The following is a 22,472-nucleotide window of genomic DNA, read 5'->3' as shown; positions in this document are numbered from 1 at the left end:
AAATGTATCATGAAATAACTTATATTTTGAGTTTGCATCGGGTTCCTTATACACTTCATCCCAGTCTAGCTGCTGTAGGCTTTCCCTAAAGTTTGCAATATTTATATTGTTAATTGAACACACTGCTTTGAAAGTCTGATTTGATATACTGCATGGAGCTATGTCATATACTGTAACTAGCTGTGCACCATGATCTGAAAGACCATTCTCAACAGGATAAGCATTTATGTCCTTAAACTTATCTTGGTCTATAAAAAAGTTATCTATCAATGTACTGCTGTTCTTTGTTATCCGAGTAGGAAAATCAATGATGGAGCTCAAATTGAAAGAACTGAGTAATACTACAAGGTCATTCTTCCTATTACACTCTTTCAGGGAATCAACATTGAAATCCTCACAAATGATAATTTGCTTCCCCCTGTCTGACAGATAGCACAACAAAACATCCAAGATTTCTAGAAATAGCTGTAAATTCCCTGAGGGGAACCTATACACTGTTATAATTATGAAAGTGCCATCATTTAGTTTAAGTTCAGTGGCACATGCTTCCATATGTTGCTCTACACAAAATTTTTTAGTTTCTAAATTTTTTACATTGTGGAAGCTTTTGACATATATGGCAACTCCTCCTCTCATCATATTATCTCTATTTACATGTGCAGCTAATTTGTACCCATTGATGCTAACCTTTTGCATATCAGTGACAATGTGATGCTCAGACAGGCATAGTACATCTATTACATTCTCAGTTTCTATATCTTTTAAACAAAGCGGAAGCTCATCAATTTTGTTCTTCAATCCCCCAATATTTTGATGAAATATACTAACATTATTTTTCACTTTACTTTTGTGAGTATCTTGAACTTTTTTAATGTCTTTAGTACTTGCCTGGCTGAGTTTCCCACTGGACACTGATCTTACACTAAAAAAGAGTTTCCACCATGAGATGTAGTTCCTCCCCCCTTTAAATTTCCTGCTATCGGCCCAGCCAGTTTACCCTTCCCTTTCTTGTTGAGGTGTAGGCCATGTCTAGTATGGTCCCACCTACAGAGTGAATCAACAGAACCACACCAATGTGTGACCCTGCACCAGATCCAAGTAGCCGTTCCAACTCCAAATTAACTCTCCTGACAGAAGAGCTCAAATGAGGTCAGTCGTGGCACTCCAGAACTGACACAAACCCAACACTGGTATGACTTGATGTTGATGCAATCTTTGCCAGGTCACACTCTATGCTGTACCCCGGATCTCTGTCAATACTGTTGCCCAGCCCACCCACAATAACCACAGTATCTTCCTTAGTAAAGCCTCTACATAGTGAACCTAAATCCTCTGTAACCTGTGCCAGTCCAGCACTAGGTTTGAAAAAAACTTGTGACCTGGTATTCTGACCCTAATTCATCCTGCAGAAGTTGGCCCACACCCCTTGCATGCGAACTACCTAGCAACAAGACTTTCTTTCTCTTTGCAGACTTCCCTACTTTCTTATTAAATTTGCTGGTGAAAGCTTGTTGAGCCCTGTCTACATCTACTTCTGTGAGAGGCTCACCAGTTTCTGACTGAGGCAACAGGTCAAACCTATTTTGTACATTAAAAACAAAGCTGTCAGAAGAATTTCTTGGCCTGTTCCTTATACCTGTTGCCACATCCCACCCATGTTTACCTTTCTCCCCCCTTAACCTGCCCAGTTCTCGCATAGCCTCATCTAACTCAGCCTGAAGGGCAGCAATTTTCCCCTCCTGTTCCACAATCTTTCTATCTCTACTGCATAGCCCACAGAAGCACTGATGAGTCTCACTCATTTTCCCAATTCCCACGCCACTACAATCGCCCCAATGAAAAAAGTTACTACATCCATCACACCAGACCCCGGAGCTAACGATTCTTCTTCTTCTTCTTTTTTTTTTTTTTTTAATTTATAAACCAGCAGACTTAAGTGCAGAAAAGAAGAAAGAGGAGAAGTAGGAGGAGGAGAAGGAAGAGGAAGAGGAGGAGGAGGAGGAGAAGGAAGAGGAGGAGGAGGAGAAGGGAGATATGTACAAGACAACAGGAATAGTACAAAAACAAGAACACTAAATAGACAAAACTGTATTTGCATGCTGCTGCACAAGTGACCATAAAATTCTTCCTCCAATTTTTCTCAACAAAATGCTGATGAAATTCAACAACATACAGTCCTGTGTATTACTGTTCGTTACTTCCGAATTACTTTTTATGAATCTTAAAATCTCCATAAAATCACTGTACAGCTAGGTTACTAAAATAAAAATGAAAACATTTTAACTTTTTTCATGTTGACACATGGACCCACCCACCTTGTGCAAGGTAGTCTACTATCACCTAAGTGCAATCAGTTTCACCAGAATAATAGGTACCATTATGCCACATCTGATAATGTAATTACTGACCATTACATGTAAACAAATTAAGTTTTTATAGGCTCATTCATTGTGGGGATAGGATAAAAATAGCAAACTGTGCTCACAACATATTGAATAAAGAATGAGAAAAATATAAGGTATAAAAAATTAATCTTTATTATATTTATTACACATTTTATGAATTCAAACAGTCTTTGCATTAAGTTGTCAGATGTTAGTTGGCAATAATGAACAAATTATACTTAATATCAAATTGTGATACTTGAAGGCAGGATTGGGTCATCAAGAGGGGCAAAAGAGAATGAAAATTATGCTAGCTTGGGGAAGAAATCCATTGTCAATTTTTTTGTGTTTGCCTCTTGGCGACTCAATGCATGTGCTGTTTGGTGAGTGTTTGTGATAGCTGAAACATATTTACAAGAAATTACGTAGCTCATTCATATAAATAATTATAAAAACTGTGCATTTCTCCATAACAATACCTTATTTTTAGTGTGAAAATAGTCAATTCTGTTAGGTATAAAGTAATTTTAACTCATGAAGACAACAAATAAACAGAATATATAAGAAAGGAAAATAAATCTCTATTTTTGCATATAATGTTAAAATAATGGCAGAGGAAGGGTGAATTATATTAATAAATACATCACAGTTTTGCCAATAACTAAAATGAAAACAAAAATTAACAATATTTCACATATATTCAGCTTTTTCTTATACTCATTATTTTCATTTTGTATGTTTCCTTGAACAATTTATCTATGGCATTACAGTGTGCCAGAAATCCATTCTTTCCTTGTTTAGTCCAGTCCCAGTATAAAGAGGTGAAACAAACTCTAAATAATTTGTGTTGTTTGTTTCATACTGATTCCAGTCTTCTGTAAGTAGTTCATCAATAACTGGAGTTGGATCACTGCAAAAAGAAAATAAGAAGAGTAAAAAAAATTAAAAATTTTGTTTTAAGTTTCAAAAGTTGAATCATTGCTTTGATTCTGTTTTGATGAAGTGTTTAGTGACTCACCTGTATTTCACAAAATTGGCCCACATATGAAGCAATTGCAGTCCAACTTTGTATCCAGCAGAATCTGTTTCAAGATTAACATAGTTTTTTGCATATCTTGTATCATCCCCATGGCAAGCTCCTACGAGAATGTGCAGCATTTATTGTTACAATTATATATTAGGAAGAAGTATCATAAGATATGGACACAAGCCACTCAACTTCTTTAATATGAGATACATGTACAAAAAAATAAATTTATATAGGTTTGGTGCTTCCAAGGACAATTTACCTGGAAAATCGGGGTATACATTGAGTGGTCCGTTGAATGAGAACTGATAATAGTACACAGGTTCTGGAGAACTTCTACTCATGTTACGTATAACAGTATCTACTCCTTCCGTAAAACTAAGATCTGATGCCAACTGTAAACAAAGGAAAAATTTAGAATTATTAACAAAATGCTGCAGACAACACTGAACACTGGAAACAAAATAAACAATATCATGATCAGTGCAAAATCGTGCCTAACAAGAGAATTCAAAATTATGATGTGATGTTATTTGCATTAATTCATTCATACATTCACACATCATGTTTCATAAGTTCCATCATCTTGGAGAACTTTACAGGATGTGGAATGAGTTGGTTTACACATTAAGAGATAGAAGAGGCAACTGCAGACTATTCGTGTAAGGTACATCAATAATCACTTATGATCAGTGTTAATCTACTCACACTGATAATTATCAAAGTAACTTCCACAGAACTATAACAGCAGTCATATTCCACACAGAATGTGCAGCTGAGTTGGGACTCCTTTTAAAAATAATATCCAACAGGTCTCTCAAATAAAAAATTGCCTTATGGTTGGAAGAAAGCATGGGCCACACCCTTCCACAAGAAGAGTAGCAGAATTGGTATACAAAACTACTTTTCATTGTAACTGAGAGCCATCTGTTACAAAATCTTAGAATGTTTTCTGAGCTAAAAAAGTAATGAGATATCTTAAAAAGAATAGTCTTCTCCATGCCAGCCACCAAGGATTCCATAGACACCAGTCATGTAAAACACAACCCTCTCTTTCTCATATGACATCGTGAAGTTCATGACTCAGAGCACTCAGATGGACACAGCTTTTCTTGAGTTTCAATGGCCATTTGACCCAGAGCCACACTGATGCTTATTAATGAAAATCATCAACATATGGTGTTGAAACTTTATACATGATTAAATTTGGGTCCCATGCAGTTCAGTTTATGTATGCATTATGTGACAGTTGGTGTTAAGAGTAACCTCTCACTTTCTACAGCTCATTCAGTTATCTGTAAGGAAGTGCTTTCTGTAAAGAGTTGTGCTAATTATAGTATTTTTTTTTCTTTTTTTTTTTTTTTGACATTAACTTGCATTGCTCAAGATGACTTTGCCATGGCACAAAATTCTATTGCTTTATGCAATATACAATAATTTAATTGTAGTCCAACTTTTATTTCTCAAAAACAAAAGAAATAATTTTGATTCAACAATTTCTGAAAATCCTTTATTTAATACAATTAAATATTACAGACTTTAACCAATGCAGAGGTAAAACTAGGTTTACCCAGAATGAAGAAACTGACTTCAATGAGCTGCAAAAGAACAAGCTCATTAATTCCCATTATTGAATGTCCAGTTGAGATATGTGAGATTAGCTTCAAATAAATACATCAGAACCTGCCTATAACAACATTCAAAGGACCTTGAAAATTATTTTGCTGTAACTGAGATTTTTATTTTCAGTCTGTTGTGGTGGTAAATGGAAAACAACAAATTTATTTAGACTTGTTTCATTTTACATACAGTATTAACATTTAAGCTTACATAAATACAGTTCATCCAGCAGTATGTTGAGTTCTCACCAGATTTATTTACTTAAGAGTTGTGATGAAGCAAGCTGGGATAATTTTACTTCCCTTATTGTTTGCCATCTGCCTACTTAAATTCATTAAAGAAGGTGAACCACTACAGAGTGAATTAATCAGTCATTTTACTCTGCTGTCTATTTGCCCAATACACACTTTCTAAATAATGTTCTATGTTCATTATTTCATTTGCAATTTCACTGCTCCATCTCCCAGCTTCATAAAACATGTTCATAATTCTAATGGTTTGTAAGGCATCATTCACAGTAGGGATAAGCACTTTCTTTCTTTCTTTTTCCTCTTCTTCTTCGTCACCATCGCCAACTTCGCCAACTTAATGTTCACTGTTACCCTGATACTACACATCGCTTGCTATTTCGTCTTCAGTTTGCACTTTGGTTGTAGCAAGGCCATCATTTACTGTTGCATGTATTTCATAGTCACTCTGATTGAGATATTACAGTTGATTCCTGGCAGACATGCAGATAGTGGCAGATCATCAGTGTCATTGAATGTGTCTTCAGTTAAAGGTGGCATTTACTCCTTCACTTGCGATTCCTGTATGACAGAAACAGCTCTTGAATGTTTTGGGCTGTGGCCCAGCTCCAAGCTTTGGTAATGCATCTCATCACATCCATCAGTGTAATAGAACAATCCTGCTTTTTCTAAATGTATTGTATCATTGTCAGTAATATAAACTTATGATAGTGGCATCTCAGACCTCTAATTACTCATTCATCCAGGAGTTGCAATAAGCTTGTTGTATTTGCAGGAAGCAAAACAAGTTTAATATTTTCCAGATGAAAGAGTGCGGGATGCTGGTCAGTTGTCATCAAGAACCAGTATCTTCATTTTCTGACTTCTAAGCTCCCAGACCCAACACCTTATCTCAACTTCGAAGAGTTCAGAGGCCATCCATGACTTTTTATTAGCATTGTAGTGCACTGGGAGATTTTTTAGATGTTTAAAACACAAATGACTTTTCAATTTACCTATCATGAGCAATTTTTTCTTCTCAGTTCCATCTATGTTAGCACAAACCAGAACTGTTATTAGTGTTCTTAGTTTTAGATAACTTACCACAAACACATTTTTTACACTTGAATTTCAGAGTTTAGTCAGGTGACAGTTTCAAGAATATGCCAGTCTCATCTCTGTTAAATATGTCATAGTCTGCATATCCTTCACAAAATGTAGGTCACATGGTAGTGAGCCATTGTTTGATTGTTTCAGTATTCACACTGTTGGCTTCACCACTCACTTTGCCAAAAGTAATACTGTGATGTTGCTTGAATCTGTCAATACAGCCACTGTTCCACACAAATTCCTCATCTTTTAATTTATTGGCAAATTTTTTTGTTTTCACCATAAGGAGAGGTCCACTAATGGGTACATTGATGCTTCTCTGTTGCTTAAACCACTTAAGCAGCATTTCATACATTTCGCTTCATTCAGCTTTTCATAACCACTTAATTTTAGATCCGTTTTGTTCAAACACATTAACAATTTTATCCTTGTTCTTCCAGATCATTTGGACCATGGAATTTATGAGGCCAAATTGATGACACATGTCAACCTGTTTAGCTCCATTCTGGATTTCTTGAATTGCTTTTACTTTTTCTTCTACTGTTAAAACTTTTACTAGTAATCCTGTTCTAAATTCCCACACACTTCATAACAAATTGTCATGGGAACTGGCATCACTTACACTGTTGATTAGTTCTGTGATTGTCACCACTACTGCAGTATAAATGCACTAGGGTAACAATAAGCTTATGAATCTATACTACACCTATTGTTGACAGAAGGGCAGAGAGAAGAATGTGCCAGGTTGCCATATAACAACAACAGATTTCCTTATACAGTGCATTGATTCTCTGAAAACCTTGTTGCAAAATGAGGCTGAAAATGACATTACATATGATGTGCATGTGTATACATTTTTCACATTAAGTAAGAATGAGAAGTATGTTCCTTATGAGAAATATGGCCATATCACAGAAATCAGGATGTTATAGCCAAGTTGTCATTGGAACCAATTTCATTATAAGAAAGTTCAATTGTATTAACTTGCAAAGCTGATAAAACAAATTTTGACAATTTTAAAAGATTTTACTATGAAATGTATACAAGACCAAAACTGCCATGAGATATACTGTCATTTGTCAGCTGCTGCGAATATTTGAAGTTTATAATGCCAGTCATTGTATTACAAATTAATGAATGAAATTGTAAAAGATATTAAACAAATTTCAAAAAGGACTGGTATGATGAAGCAGTCCACAGTTACAGCAGATATACCATCTATACAATTCCTGTCTACTGAGGTGGGCTCTGTTACAGTTTACATATTTTGGCATTATGAATAGTTCATGGGTGAATGGCCAGATGTTGGTGTTCAATTGGCACAATATTGCAGCAAGCAACCACACTGCCATCATCATAAGCACACTTGATGTTGGGAATGTGGTTGATTTCTGAAATACTGAACATGTTGGACCCTGACACAGAGCTGTTCATCTATGAGCTATTTCATCACAAATTATGTCAGGAGAAGTTGAAGAGTCATGATCTGATGTTACTCAATACCAAAATTTCCTTAACAGCGACTTTTCTGTGGCCAGATGGTCAGCTTTGAAAAGTCATTTATCTAGTCACAAAATTAATTTCTTGTTTTAGTGTCATTGTCCTGGGAAATTCATGTATAGCATCAGTCAGCAGCATTTGCTACATTTTGCTAGTCTATATAAATCATGTACACATCTGCATATGCAATGAAGCCACACACCAAATTCATGGTCATATTTCATGTTAACAGAAGGATGTGTAAGGAAGCAACGTTTATATGTCACACCATATCAACAGTGATGTGGTGGCTGCACTGTCAGTACCTGTTACTCTATTTCCTTGGATAAGATGGAAATCAGCATGTACTCTTTAGGAATGGTAATAAATAGACTGCTTAATTTATTTTGAAGTCCACTATTAGGTATTACACTGAAGAACCAAAGAAACTGGTACACCTGCTTAATATAGCATAGGGCACCTGTAAGTACAAAGAACTGGCACAACATGATGTGGCAAGGACTCAACTAATGCCAGAAGTAGTGCAGGATGAAATTGACACCATGAATACTGCAGGCCTGTCCATAAATCCCTATGAATACAAGGGGGTGGAGATCTCTTCTGAACAGCGTGTTGCAAGGCATCCCAGATGTGCTCAATAATGTTCATGTCTGGGGAGTTTGGTGGCCAGTGGAAGTGTGTAAACTCAGAGGAGTGTTCTTGGAGCCACTCTGTAGTAATTCTGGACATGTTGGGTGTTTCCTTGTCCTGCTGAAACTACTTTAAGTCCATTAGAATGTACAATGGACATGCATGGATGCAGGTGATCAGAGAGGACACTTCCATATATGTCACCTGTCAGAGTCATATCTAGACATATCAAGGGTCCAATATCACTCCAACTGCACATGCCAGACTCCATTACAGAGCCTCCACCAGCTTGAACAGTCCTCTGCTGACATGCAGGGTCCATGGATTCATTAGGTTGTCTCCATAGCCATACACATCCATCCACTTGATACAATTTGAAATGAGACTCATCCAACTAGGCAACATGTTTCCGGTCAACAGCAGTCCAACATTTGTGTCAGATGGATCCAGGCAAGGTGTAAAGCCTTGTGTTGCACCATCATCAAGGGTACATGAGTGGCCCTTTGGCTCTGAAAGCTCATATCATTGATGTTTCGTTGAATGGCCAACACACTGAAACTTGTTGATGGCCCAGCATTGAAATCTGCAACCATTTGTGGAAGGGTTGCACTTTTGTCACTTTGAATGATTCTCTTCAGTTGTCATTGGTCCTGTTCTTGCAGGATCTTTTCCTGGCTGCAGCGATGACAGAGATTTAATGGTTTCCTGGATTCCTGGTATTCATGGTACCATCATGAAATGGTCATATGGAAAAATTCCCACTTCATCATTACCTCGGAGATGCTGTGTCCCATTGCTTACAAGCCAACTATAGCACCACATTCAAACTCACTTAAATCTTGATGACCTACCATTATACCAGCAGTAACTGATCTAATAACTGCACCAGACACTTGTTGTCGTACATAGGCAATGCTGACAGCAGTGCCATATTCTGCTTGTTTACATATCTCTGTATTTGAATAGGCATGCCTATACCAGTTTCTTTGGCATTCCAGTGTTGGTGGTAAATGTTCATTACAATGGACGAGGAGAAAAAAATTATACATGGTTGATGCATGATAGTTTCAGCAGTATGTGTTTTAAGTTACAGGGCTAATTGTATGAAAATTATTCCCTATGCAATAGAAATGTACTCTACACATTCTACATTGTTATCACAACATGCCTATTTGTCATAAAAATGAAATTATATAGCTAGTTGAGAAAAAGTACTTTTGTTTTAAAATTCAGTACTCTATTACATAGTAAATTACAGGATACCTTTTATTTATTTTACTGTGCAAACAACTGATTCTAGAAATAAATAACATGATGTATTTCTATGCCACATCAAATTTTAAAGAGTATAGGTTACCTTGGCAGTTGAGTCATTAAGTTGTAAAGTAATTTCATTGTCACCATAATAAAATTGTCGAATTTCTGCAGAGACTCTTAACTGCTCTTCTCTGCTTGACAGTCGGAGCTCATGAGCAACATAAGCATCAAAGTTGTCATTCAAATTCTTTACATCTTCTTCAGATGCAAACACACCACCTTCTGCAAAATAAAAATTCTGTATAATTAATGTTAATATTAATTAAGTTACTATTCTATAAGAAGTATCACTGTCAAAAACAACTAATTCTAATGTGCTAGAATATTTGATAGAGCATACTTTTATGGAATTTAACTGCAAAGATAACAAACAAACTCTATAGGATTTCAATATTTAAACATATTACAAAGTCTATAAATAGAAATCAGCTGCAGTAATTGAAGAGCATTATTTTCTTATCAAAAGGTGATTGCAAGAAAGAATATTTCAATAATACAAGCATTTTGAAAGTTGTCTCTTGTATTTACACTACTTAAATGCCACTATTTTGCATACATGTTTAGCAATGTGTGATCTTCAACTCGTAGCTTCATTTATTTGGATACTAGCCTTTTCTCCATGGCTTGCCCAAGTATGCATTACACGCATATACTGAACACACCTCATCCTCCTCCTCCTCCTTCTCCTCCTCCAAACCTCTCTGTGTCCATGTCTTCCTCTCTCTATCTGACCATGTCAACCTCCAGCCTCTCTCTGTCTATCTCCTCTTCCCCACTCTCACTGTCTCTTCATCTCTGCCTCCCCCACTCTTTGACCAGTTCCTCCAACCCCTCTCTCTGACCATATCTTCCTCCCCCTGTGGTCCAACCACATCCTTCTCCCACTCTCTCTTTCCATATCTGCCTCCCCATCTACCTTTTTCTCCTGCCCAGAACCCTCTACACTTTCCACGTACCTTATCCTTATGCATCAGGCCCATCTCCCCTCTCTCTTTCCATCCCCCCCCCCCCCCCCCCACTTTATCCCTACCCTCGTCTATCCATCTCAGCCTGTTCCCAGCTATGCTTATCATCATATGTGTCCCGTGAAATATAGTTCAACAATGCAGGCTGATACTTCTACAATAGCACACCTGTCATGCAAGACAGACTACACATCATGGGCTTGAAAATAATTTATTTACCCCTCATGTGCAAGCCACCATGGAAAGAAAGTCAAAGCAGACTGATAATACTCCAACACAATGTGCTTGGAGGTGTACATGTCCAGTTCCTGACAACCATTTCTTGCCATTCAAATGCAGGATGTGCTTCAAAGTAGGCTGATTTGGCATGCCGATACTGTTCCTACACAACATGCCCGTTTTGAAGGGCAGCATGTATGCGAGGGGTTGGAGAAAACACGTTTTTCCCTGTATATACACACATCTGTTGGAGCTAAGAGGTAATATACCCCACAGTGCTGACACTCATGAGGCCTGCTGTTTCTGTGGCAAATTTGACTCAAATTGCTCTTTAGGTTTCACACCTATATTCTGCTTTATATATATAACAGACAGATTCTACATACACTTACAGAAAAAAATCACAACACAAATAAATAATTAATGTAGAGTAATGAAATTTTCAGAATACATTTGTCTAGGTAACATATTTAAGTGACTACATCACAAGATCACATGTTAATGTATGTGTGAGATAAGCCATTGCAAATGTGCAATTTTGGTGCATTAATAATTGGTGTAACCACCAGAATGTTTAATGCAAGCTTGCAAACTTGCAAGAATTGCGACATACAGGTACTGGATGTCAATTTGGAGATGGAGTTCCAAACCTGTGGCACTTGGTCAGTCAATATAGGGATGGTTAATGCTGTTTGTGGAATATGCTGGACTTGTCATTTGATAAGGTCCCACATGCGCTCAATTGGAGACAAGTCTGGTGATCAAGAAGGCCAAGGCAACATGTCGAGATTCTGTAGAGCATATTGGGTCACAACAGTGGTATGGGGATGAGCATTATCGTGTTGGAAAACATCCCCTGGAATGCTGTTCATGAATGGCAGCACAACAGGTAAAATCACCAGACATACAAATGTACAGTCAAGCTGCACAGGACAACCATGATAGTTCTCCTTCTGTCGTATGAAATTGCACCATGGCTGATAACTCCAAGTATAGGTTCAGTGTGTCTAGCACTTAGTCAAACTGATCACAGCACTCAACTGGCCTCCTTCTAACAAACACACAGCTATACTAACACCAAGGCAGAATCAGCTTTCATCCGAAAACACGACAAACCTCCACCCAACCCCCCAATCAGCTATCACTTGACACCAGAGAAGTCACAAATGGTGATGGTTTGGGGTTGGTTGATTGCAGGCTTGGAGCTGTCCTTGAAGTAACCAATTTGTAAAAGTTCATTGTGGCACTGTGGTGCCAGCTGCTGCTCAAATTGCTGCTGCAGATGAAGTACAATATGCCAGAGCCATATACTGAACACAATGGTCTTCCAACTTGGTAGTGCCCTATTGCCATCTGAAACCTAGTCTTCTTGTGACCATACATTCTCGTGACCCCTGCTGCCAACATCTGCAGTGGTTACATTCCTTCCAAGTCTTTCTGCAATATTCCAGAAGAAACATCCAGCTCCTCTTAGCCTATTACTCAACCTCGTTTAAACTCAGTGAGGTGCTGATAATGGCATCTTTGTCATCTCAAAGGCATTTTTGACTAACATCATCTCACCAGATTCAATCTCAAAGGTAACTAATGCTCATGACCATTACATCATATATTTAAAGCAAATCTGATTTGCATCCTCATAGTGGCACTACTAGTGGCACTCTTATATTAATGGTTGTATTGAATCATATTATTTTTCTTTCTTTCCTTTTGTTATATATAATCTATATGTAAACTAAATGAGATATAAACCAGACACACTGCCAAAAGTAAATTAATGAGTTGTTTTATGGCAAGGATAATGTGTTGATACATAATTAAATATCTGTATGAAATGAAGTAAGAAATATGCTCTTCAGTTTATTAATTCATATATCTTCGCCCTTTTGTTTCAGGAAGTGGTAGTGCACGGATGTATGCTTGGAACCATTGCACCAGCATTGTTAAAAATGTGTATTTTAACCACTCCTTAAAAGTATCACAAAAAGTTATTAGAAAAGGAATATTTATTCATATGCTTATAAGTTCAACTCCTATCTGTTCACCATTTCACTCACCGCCAAGATCCTGCATCAAGAGGTTCCATGCAGACAAGAATAATTAACGCTGTTCCTGGAGGAATGTTCCTGCATTGACATTGTCACACTCAAGACTTAACACACTGGAATTAAAGTGAAGGTAATGACTAAGACTTGATAGGCACTTGGTTTACGTATACTAAAAATATTGTGCTTTGTGTGTTTAAGAAGTTCTAGACAGTTCAACAATTTCAATGGTTTCAGTGGTTATTTGGTAATGCACACTACTGCAAGCAGCAGTACATAATGCAAATTATGTTCATTGACCTTGAATGTAATGATATTCAAGGTCTGTTGATACTGGTATTAGTTAAAGTTCACCCAAAATTGTGCACAGATTCATAAATTACCTTCAAAATTTTCTCAACTATTCTTTCCAATCAATTTTTCCAATTATTCAAGCAATTATTAATCCATTTCAATTCCACATCCCTATTCATGGTGCAAAATTTGAATAGACATAATATTTCAGATGTAGAGACATGCCTACCAACTTTCACTTATATCATACAACTCCTTGGTGCTGCATCCATTGGTGTAATTTGATTTTGTAAATTAACTTCTAATGTTCAGTATATTTAACAAATGATAATGATTTCTGTTGATGCTTTTGTTAAATCTATTACAAAATTTCACACCAGAAGTATTTTGGATTTTATGTAGTTAACTGGAGACTTTAAATTCATTTTAAGAAAGAAAAGGTGATGTCACACTGTCATGAAAAAGGATAAAAGTAGTTATTTAGTTGACATATGATAATAATGAGTGTATTTGTAGCAAAAGGTTTCTCTGTTGCACAAACACATAGACAAAAATTTTGAAAGACCTGTTAAATTCTGTTACCTCGAGACGTGGATAACAGACTATACACTACTACAGGCTGTAATACTACTAACATCTAGATGAGACTAAAAAAATTATTAGAACAGCATTGAGCCTTATGAATTATGAGTGTGACACATCAGTTTCATTAATAGTTTTGTCCTATGGTCCTATGTTTTGCTTGATATGGAGGCTTCAGTGACTGTCCTGTATGTTTCCTAAAAAAGTTTATGTACATTACCACTCCTCATTTCTTTCTTATCTGAATAAAACTACATAATATACTCTGTAAGCAATCATATGGTCTATCGTGGAGGGTATCCTGTACCACTAGTAGCCATTCCCTTTCCTGATCCACTTGGAAATGGGTTGAGGAAAAAAACAGCTGTCTGTATACTTCTGTACAAGGCCTAAGTTCTCTTATTTCCTTCATGGTCCTTCTATGAGATATACATTCATGGTAGTAGGATCATTCTGCAGTTAATCACAAATGCTGGTGTTGTAAACTTTCTTGATAGTCTTCTGTACATGGTCTCCTTTGCAAATGAACTATATTTTATGACAATTCTCCCAATAAACAAAAGTCGACCATCTGCCTTTCTTACAACTGACCTTGGGTGTTTGTTCCTTTTTTTGGGAAACTGCAATGTTATCCCAGCAGCAGTAATTCTGTGTTAGAACACTACAAGATTGCTTTTCCTACTCATCTTCATTAGCTTAAATTTTTCCACATTTAGGTTTCAGAGGTTTCAAAATCTTTAGATCCCAATTCATTGTTATTTAATAATTTAATAGAATATGGGTTCTGCCTCTTTTTGCAAATGCACTCCTTTTTCTTTTTAGCAGTGAGTTTGCAAAGAGGTGGAATCCCTATCCTATAATTTAACTGCAAATGAGGAAAGAAAGGAAAAGGGCTGCATATCCAAAAGATGAATATTAATCATTTAAATACAGTCATTTTTTAAATGAGTTAGTCAATCGTTTAATAAACTGTTCCTGAATAATTACCTTGCACACTTTCAAATGTGCAGTATATAAATTATTCTCATTCAGATTAACATTCCTCTTTCACCCTATCAACAAATTCATCTAGACAACTTTTCTGTGTTCCTAGTCGAACTTCATTTTTTATGAGGAAGATTCAAACATGCACAATAATGCATATGCAAAACTGTGATATTTACAACATTAAATATTGGACACATTTGTCAATAAGGAGTAATAAGTACTCCTTATTTCTAAACAATAAACATGTTTTTAGTCTGTTGATTGCCATTTTATTGTTTCTTGATTAGTAGCTTTAGGAACTACTGTATATCTTTATATCAGCTGTAGTGACACAGTAACCCAGCTTATAGAAACACAATTGTTACTATGTCACAGATATTAAAACCAAACTTGTATAAAAACAGCATAACAATTTTGTTTTTGTGGTGTATCATGTCTGAGATCAGTAACTCTGATAATAAAATTAAAGCAATCTGGAATATTATTGAAAGGGAAACAGGGCAACCAAGAGCACAGGAAGACTTTAGTGCCATAAAACTGAATGACAAGTGTACTAACAAACAATCAGAAATTGAAAATATTTTCAATGATCATTTTTTAAATGTTGTGGAGAAAATAGGATCTAGGTCTTCACTAGAAGAGGCAAGGCTACTAATAGAAGAGGCCATACCTGTGCAGTTTGAAACAACTGTAATTCCACCAACCTCTCCCTCTGAAATCAGTAAAATAATAAACACACTGAAAAGTAAAAGCTCTTACGGAATTGATGGCATTTCCAGCAAGGTACTTAAAGCTTGTTCCCCACAGATAAGTAGGATTCTCAGCCACGTATGTAATAGCTCTTTGGAGCAGGGTGTTTTCCCCGATAGACTGAAATATGCCATTGTAAAACCATTGCATAAAAAGGGGGATACATCGGATGTCAACAGCTACTGCCCAATCTCTCTTCTGACAGCTCTATCAAAAAATGTTGAGAAAGTAATGTATTCAAGAGTAGCCTCCCATATTTGTAAAAATAAACTACTAACAAAATGTCAGTTTGGTTTTCAGAAAGGCTTTTCAACAGAAAATGCAATATACGCTTTCACTCATCAAATATTAAATGCTCTGAATAACCGGACATCACCCATTGGTATTACTTGTGATCTCTCAAAGGCCTTTGATTGTGTAAATGATGGAATTCTTTTAGATAAGCTAAATCATTATGGTTTGAGGGGGGGCAGTGCACAAATGGTTTAATTCATACTTAACTGGAAGAAAGCAGAAAGTTGAAATAAGTGGTTCATGTAATGTTAAAACAACAGCTGATTCCTCAAACTGGGGGGCTATCAAGTACGGGGTCCCACAGGGTTCGGTCTTAGGTCCTTTACTGTTCTTGATATACATTAATGACTTACCATTCCACAATGACGAAGATGCAAAGTTAGTTCTTTTTGCTGATGATACAAGTGTAGTAATAACATCCAAAAACCAAGAACTAAGTGATGTAATTGTAAATGATGTTTTTCAAAAAATTATTAAGTGGTTCTCAGCAAACGGACTCTCTTTAAATTTTGATAAAACACAGTATACACAGTTCCGTACAGTAAATGGCACAACTCCAGTAATAAATATAGACTTTGAACAGAAGTCTGTAGCTAAGGTAGAATTTTCAAAATTTTTAGGTGTGACTATTGTTGAGAGGTTAAACTGGAAGCAACACATTGATGGTCTGCTGAAACGTCTGAGTTCAGCTACGTATGCTATTAGGGTTATTGCAAATTTTGGTGATAAGAATCTCAGTAAATTAGCTTACTATGCCTACTTTCATTCACTGCTTTCGTATGGCATCATATTCTGGGGTAATTCATCGTTGAGTAGAAAAGTATTCATTGCTCAAAAACGTGTAATCAGAATAATTGCTGGAGCCCACCCACAGTCATCCTACAGACATCTATTTAAGGATCTAGGGATCCTCACAGTAACCTCACAGTATATATGTTCACTTATGAAATTTGTTGTTAATAATCCAGCCCAGTTCAAAAGTAATAGCAGTGTGCATAGCTATAACCACATGAGAAAGGATGATCTTCACTATGCAGGGTTAAATCTGACTTTGGCACAGAAAGGGGTAAATTATGCTGCCACAAAAGTCTTTGGTCACCTACCAAACAGCATCAAAAGCCTGACAGATAGCCAACTAACATTTAAAAATAAGTTAAAAGAATTTCTAGATGACAACTCCTTCTACTCATTGGCTGAATTTTTAGATATAAATTAAGGGAAAAAAAACTTAAACATTAGTGTCATGCAATATTTTGTGTGTAATGTAGTATCTTGTACAGAAATCTTTTAGTAACCGACACACTCCACATCATTACGAAGTGTCGTATTCATGATCTATGGAACAAGTATTAATCTAATCTAATCTATGACATTGAAACTGTTGTGTTTCTTTAAGACCAGTTACTGTGACAATACAAATGATGTGAGGGTAGACTACAGTGTCAGAAGCCAATAATAAATAAGTAACATTACAATCAACACAGTGAAAATAAATGTATCTACAGTTCGTTAAATAAATTACAAAAATATAATTTATTCTAAATTTGAGTGATTGTAATAAAAATAGTTGATTAAAATTCCAGAATAATATAGCAACATCACTAAAGAAAGTAAGGTTTTTCTTATGCCATAGAAGTCAATGGGACTTTCATTCTGGATTATTGCCTCTCATGCTCCATTGATCCAAGTGCACAGTCCTCTAGAACTGATTGATAAACAACAATAATAGCTAGCTGTTTAGTGACAGTATTCCATACAAATAAAATATATAGTACACCTGATGGATGGATAATTTACATGAAAAGAGCCACTGACTGTTACCTCAAAATGCTTGGAAATGTTGCAAAACATGTCACCAAGATGCATAACTGAAACACAACCAGAAGCATCCTGCAGAAATCATATGACTTTTGGACTCTACAGTTCCCTTGATGTTGAGTTTGTTGTTGGGGAAACCACCAAGTCATTTGAGATTTCAGTGCCAATGTACACCAAATACCATATATATGATAATGGTAGAAGAACTGCAGTGTTCTTTGAATGCTTTTTTTTTCCAAATTTACACAACAGTATTTCTCAACGCGTTACCTTTTTTCTTGTTATTACTATCTACATTCACTGGACACCTCTGTTACACTTTGATATGGCCTACATTGACATGTTATGGTCATTGCTGAGTATCTTTGAATTCTCTTGATGACTGCTGCCAGATTTAGCTGATAAGAACTTCAAATATTAGAACAGTGACATAGAACATCTTGTATGCCATTTCTTCACAGGTGCACCATATTCTCCCCCCCCCCCTGCCCCCTGTCCCCCCCCCCCCTCATTGCCATCTTCACACACCCCTAAAAATTTAATTCTTTCATTTATTTCTCCTACTACTGATTTCACATTTTTATTCAATTGCATATTTTGTTGTAGTGTTACCCCCATATATTGTGTTTTTGTGCTCCAAAACACTAGGCTCATAATCGCTTGAAAAACTATAGTGTTTACCTATTGTAGATGCCCATTTTATAGCATTTTGAATATCTGTATAACTCTCAAATAGGTGTTAGGCCTACAGCAGCTAAATTTAGTGAGCTCAGAATACAATCATATTTCTTTGGCTGCTGTATCTCAGTTCTTTTTAAACAGTAATAGTATTAACAGGATGACTCTGCCAGAATTGTGGCCTAGTTAACACAATATTTCAAATATATTCAACACTGCTAAGCTGATTTTGTGTGTATTTTGTTTTTGATAGTGCCACTACATCTTCATTATATTAGGACAGCTATGCCTCATCATATTTTAAGGGCATGTTTTCCGCTTTTCATTTGTCACTATGTAATGTTTTAAGATGTAAACTATCCATTATTTGTATTTAGTTTTCCCATTTTTCTGTAGATCTGAAGATGGCCATCACTGATCAAAACTTATAGTCTCAGGTCAAAAAATTTGAGGTGATAAATGGAAATAAAAGAAATTTATTCTACATTTGGCAATGGCCCTGGTGACTGAATTTGGTTATGGTGTCACAAAATAAACTTGACCCTGGTTTCATTATATGTTTCCAAGTTTTATCTCTTTGTTATAGTAATTTGCATGCTGGAATCCACAATTAAAGAGGCCTAGTTATAATGTGCCAAGTAGAAATATTTTACTAGTTGATTATGATTTTCTTATAATGATGAATCAATTATAATTTCCCGTAAACAAAAACACTGATAGAAGGGTTTTGATATCCAATTTGACAAATCATTTTTGTGTGCTGAGTATATTAGTGGTTCAATTGCCATTCATTGAGGCACACTTGACATTAACTTCACACTTGTTGAACAGTTACTACGCAGTATAAGATATTGGAGTCTATCAGTCATAAATACTTCACGCCAATCCTATGCGTGTGAAGTTATATGTCATATGATCATATTTCAGTTCTCAATCTACAATGTCAAGCAATTTTTAGAAATCAAGAAATATGAAATTTATTTGTTGAATTGCATTAAATAATTACAAACTGTTATCCTTGGGAAAAAAAGAAAAAAAGCAAGCTGTATTTCATATGAGCAGATTTTCCTGAACCTATGCTGATTCTCTGAGAGAAATTTCTGTTACCCCAGTTCAGTGCCACTTAGTGACAACAGAGGTACCACACTGATCAGCATCTCTATTATATAATGAATGATTGCCTCCACTCATCCTCTAGCCTTATTTTAAGTGCCCAAAAGTAACAAATCAGCACATCATCTACTGTGGTATTTTGGACAGATTGTGTACTACATAAATAAAACATGACCAAGTTCTTTGCAGTGTGTTGGGCCACCTCTGGAATGCAACATATCAATGTTTCTGCATTGCAGGTATTCAGTACGTCCTTGGTAGGATTTGAGAGGTATGTGGCATTAGGTGTCTATGCATGGGTCAGGCATTCCCCATAAATTATGGTCCAGTGGTTTTTGGGTGCAGAGCTGGAGCCTGATTGTGTCCAAGAGGTGTTGCATCACACTTGAATCAGGCAAATTTGGTGAGCAAGACAAGCATGTGAGTTGATTATCAAGCTCCTCAAACCACTGTAGCATGGTTCTGGCCTTGTAAAATGGATAGTTATCCTGTTAAAAATTGTCATTACCATCAGGGAAGACATTAAGCATTAAGGGATGCAAATGGTCCATAACAATGTTCACATGGGCTGCAGCTATCACAGCAGCTCTGATTACAACCACAAGTCCCATGAAAACACAGCTGAATGTTCTCCATAGCTTAATAAAGCCCCCACTGAATTCATCTGTGATATTGTGGTTTTGAGCAACTGTTTGTCTGAGACATGGTCGGATACAACCATCAAACTTGTGGAATGAGAAACATTATGCATTCAACAAGGTGACACATTTCCATTGACCCATGGCCCAGTCTCAACGATCCCAGGTCCAGTGCAGTCAAAATTGACAATGTAATTGTGTCAACATGGGAACAAATGATTGTCACCTGCACCAGAGCCCCATGTTCAATAATATGCAGCAAATGGTGAGGGCAAAGCACTTCGACCTGCATCAGCATTGTGCTCTGTCACCAGATCTATCATCTGTCATAAATCTTTCTCTATCCTGATTTGCACAGTGCACAAGCAACCAACCTCTGTCTTCTGCGCCATACATGCTCATGGCAGTAATGTATGTAAAGCTGACCAGCATCAGGCACCAGACCATTATAATTATCCCTTTGTCAAAATCAGTAATGTCTGGGCTATCCCCATTTGCACCTCGTATAATCACAAGAATGATTCCCCATTTGTCTCTACTCTGCTTTACATACTTTCATTGCTGTGTCAAGGGCAAACATAAAACAAAGTGGGAGGGGGGAGGTGGGGGGAAGATAAAACATTCATATTTGGAACCAGTCGTCTTAAATGCTACTAGTATTCATTCATTCAATCATTCACAGATTTTGTTCTGTCAATCCTATCATGAAGGAGAGCCTTCAGCTACTTATTAACAGGTGGAAATTTGCTGTCAGGGTGATTGGGATAACCATGAGTGTGCTCCTGCTGTTATATAATATCACACCCTGGACAATAACTTCAGGTGTGTCTAGCAAGGAGAAAAGTTGGTTACAGGCCCTCAACTGGCATTATCAGACAGTCATCACTGGCACCGAGGCAGAATTGGGATCAGTGGAATGCCCGCTACAGGGCCTCTGGCTTGGAGCTGTCATTGAAGTAACCAATTTGCAGCAGTCATTGTGTCACTGTGGTGCCAACAGCTGCTCAGATTGCTGCTGTAGATGTAATAAGATACACCAGAGCCATACGCCAAATGCAATGGTTTTCCATCGTATCATTGCCATGTGGCTGCATTCCTGCTAAGTATTTCTGCAGTATCACAGAAGGAACATTTTGCATCTCACAGCCTATTACGTGGCCTTGTTCAAACTCAGTGAGATGCTGATAATGGCATCTTTGTCACATTAAAACCATTTCTGACTAACATCAACCCACCATGCCCAGTCTCAGAGGTAACTAATACTCATGACCATTACAGCATGTATTTAAAGTAAACTTCATTTTAATCCTTGTAGTGGTGCTACTAGCACTATTCTTACATGATTGGTGCAATATCTGAAAAGAAATCATCTTTTAGATTTATAAACATGCCTACCTTTTTTTTTTTTTTTTTTTTTTTTTTTTTTTTTTTTTTTTTTTTTTTTTTTTACAGAATATGCTGCAGGGTAATTTTTGCTGTTTGCAGTAGTTCTACTAGAATTGCATGTATTAGATAATGTCTTACACTCTCAGTAGATAATCCATAACAGAAGCCGGACTTAGCTGTTGTTATAAGGTTGTTCTCAGAAAAATGATTCAGTATTCTGTGGTAAGCTACTTTCTCAAAACATTTTGAGAACATATGAAAGAGGAAGATTAGTCTACAATTAGAGATCAGTTTCTTATCTCCACTTCTGAATACTGGTGTTTGTACTACATACTTCACTATTTCAGGAAAAGCTCCTTCACCTGTCAGCTGATTACAAAGGCAAATGAAGGATAACACTAACAACTCCAAGCAACTTTTTAGTACTTTGGTTGGGACATCTTAATAACCAGAAGATTGACCTAATGATTTTTGTGAGCTGTTTGGTGTGGGAGTATGCACTGCCTGTCTAAGTATTCTATAGAGACCATAATATCTGCTATTTTCAGCTACTTTTAAGAAGAGTTAGTTGAATTTAGTAGCCAATGATTAAAATTTTGCATCATCTGTCTCACTGCTACTTTGCAATGTAGCTTCTAATGCACTTTTAAGTCATGATTACAATTAATCTGTTGCATTAAATAAAGCTCTCTCTTCCTAGTACAATATATTTTAATCCCAGATGTCAGGCAACCTTCTCAGATTCCACTGTAAATGTCCCTCACCCATTGTGCAGAAAAACTGGATTCAAAATGTTGTAAAAATATTTTGAGAAAAAAAGTTGTCACCAAACATGTGCCCTTGATAAACTTCTTTCCATTTTTCATCCTGTAAATTGTCTCAAAATGG

General features: G+C 36.5%; 1 protein-coding gene across 4 annotated transcripts in view; it reads right to left on the bottom strand.

Moving 5' to 3' along the window:
• Window positions 1–2,514: 2,514 nt before the first annotated feature.
• LOC126236704 (esterase FE4-like) overlaps window positions 2,515–22,472 on the bottom strand; it is a 139,565-nt gene continuing 119,607 nt past the window's right edge. For all 4 annotated transcript variants that reach the window (XM_049946225.1, XM_049946227.1, XM_049946224.1 and 1 more), the window contains exons 8-11: window positions 9,856–10,037; window positions 3,674–3,806; window positions 3,403–3,523; window positions 2,515–3,294 (exon numbers count right to left, since the gene is read on the bottom strand). In XM_049946225.1, coding sequence (XP_049802182.1) covers window positions 3,141–3,294; window positions 3,403–3,523; window positions 3,674–3,806; window positions 9,856–10,037 — 590 coding nt within the window. In that variant the 3' untranslated portion in view covers window positions 2,515–3,140. The remainder of the gene's footprint in view (window positions 3,295–3,402; window positions 3,524–3,673; window positions 3,807–9,855; window positions 10,038–22,472) is intronic.

Source organism: Schistocerca nitens, chromosome 2 (genome assembly GCF_023898315.1).
Source record: "Schistocerca nitens isolate TAMUIC-IGC-003100 chromosome 2, iqSchNite1.1, whole genome shotgun sequence".
Lineage (NCBI taxonomy): Eukaryota > Metazoa > Arthropoda > Insecta > Orthoptera > Acrididae > Schistocerca > Schistocerca nitens.
Note: the sequence above shows the minus strand (reverse complement) of the source record. Positions and strands in the feature narration are given on the sequence as shown.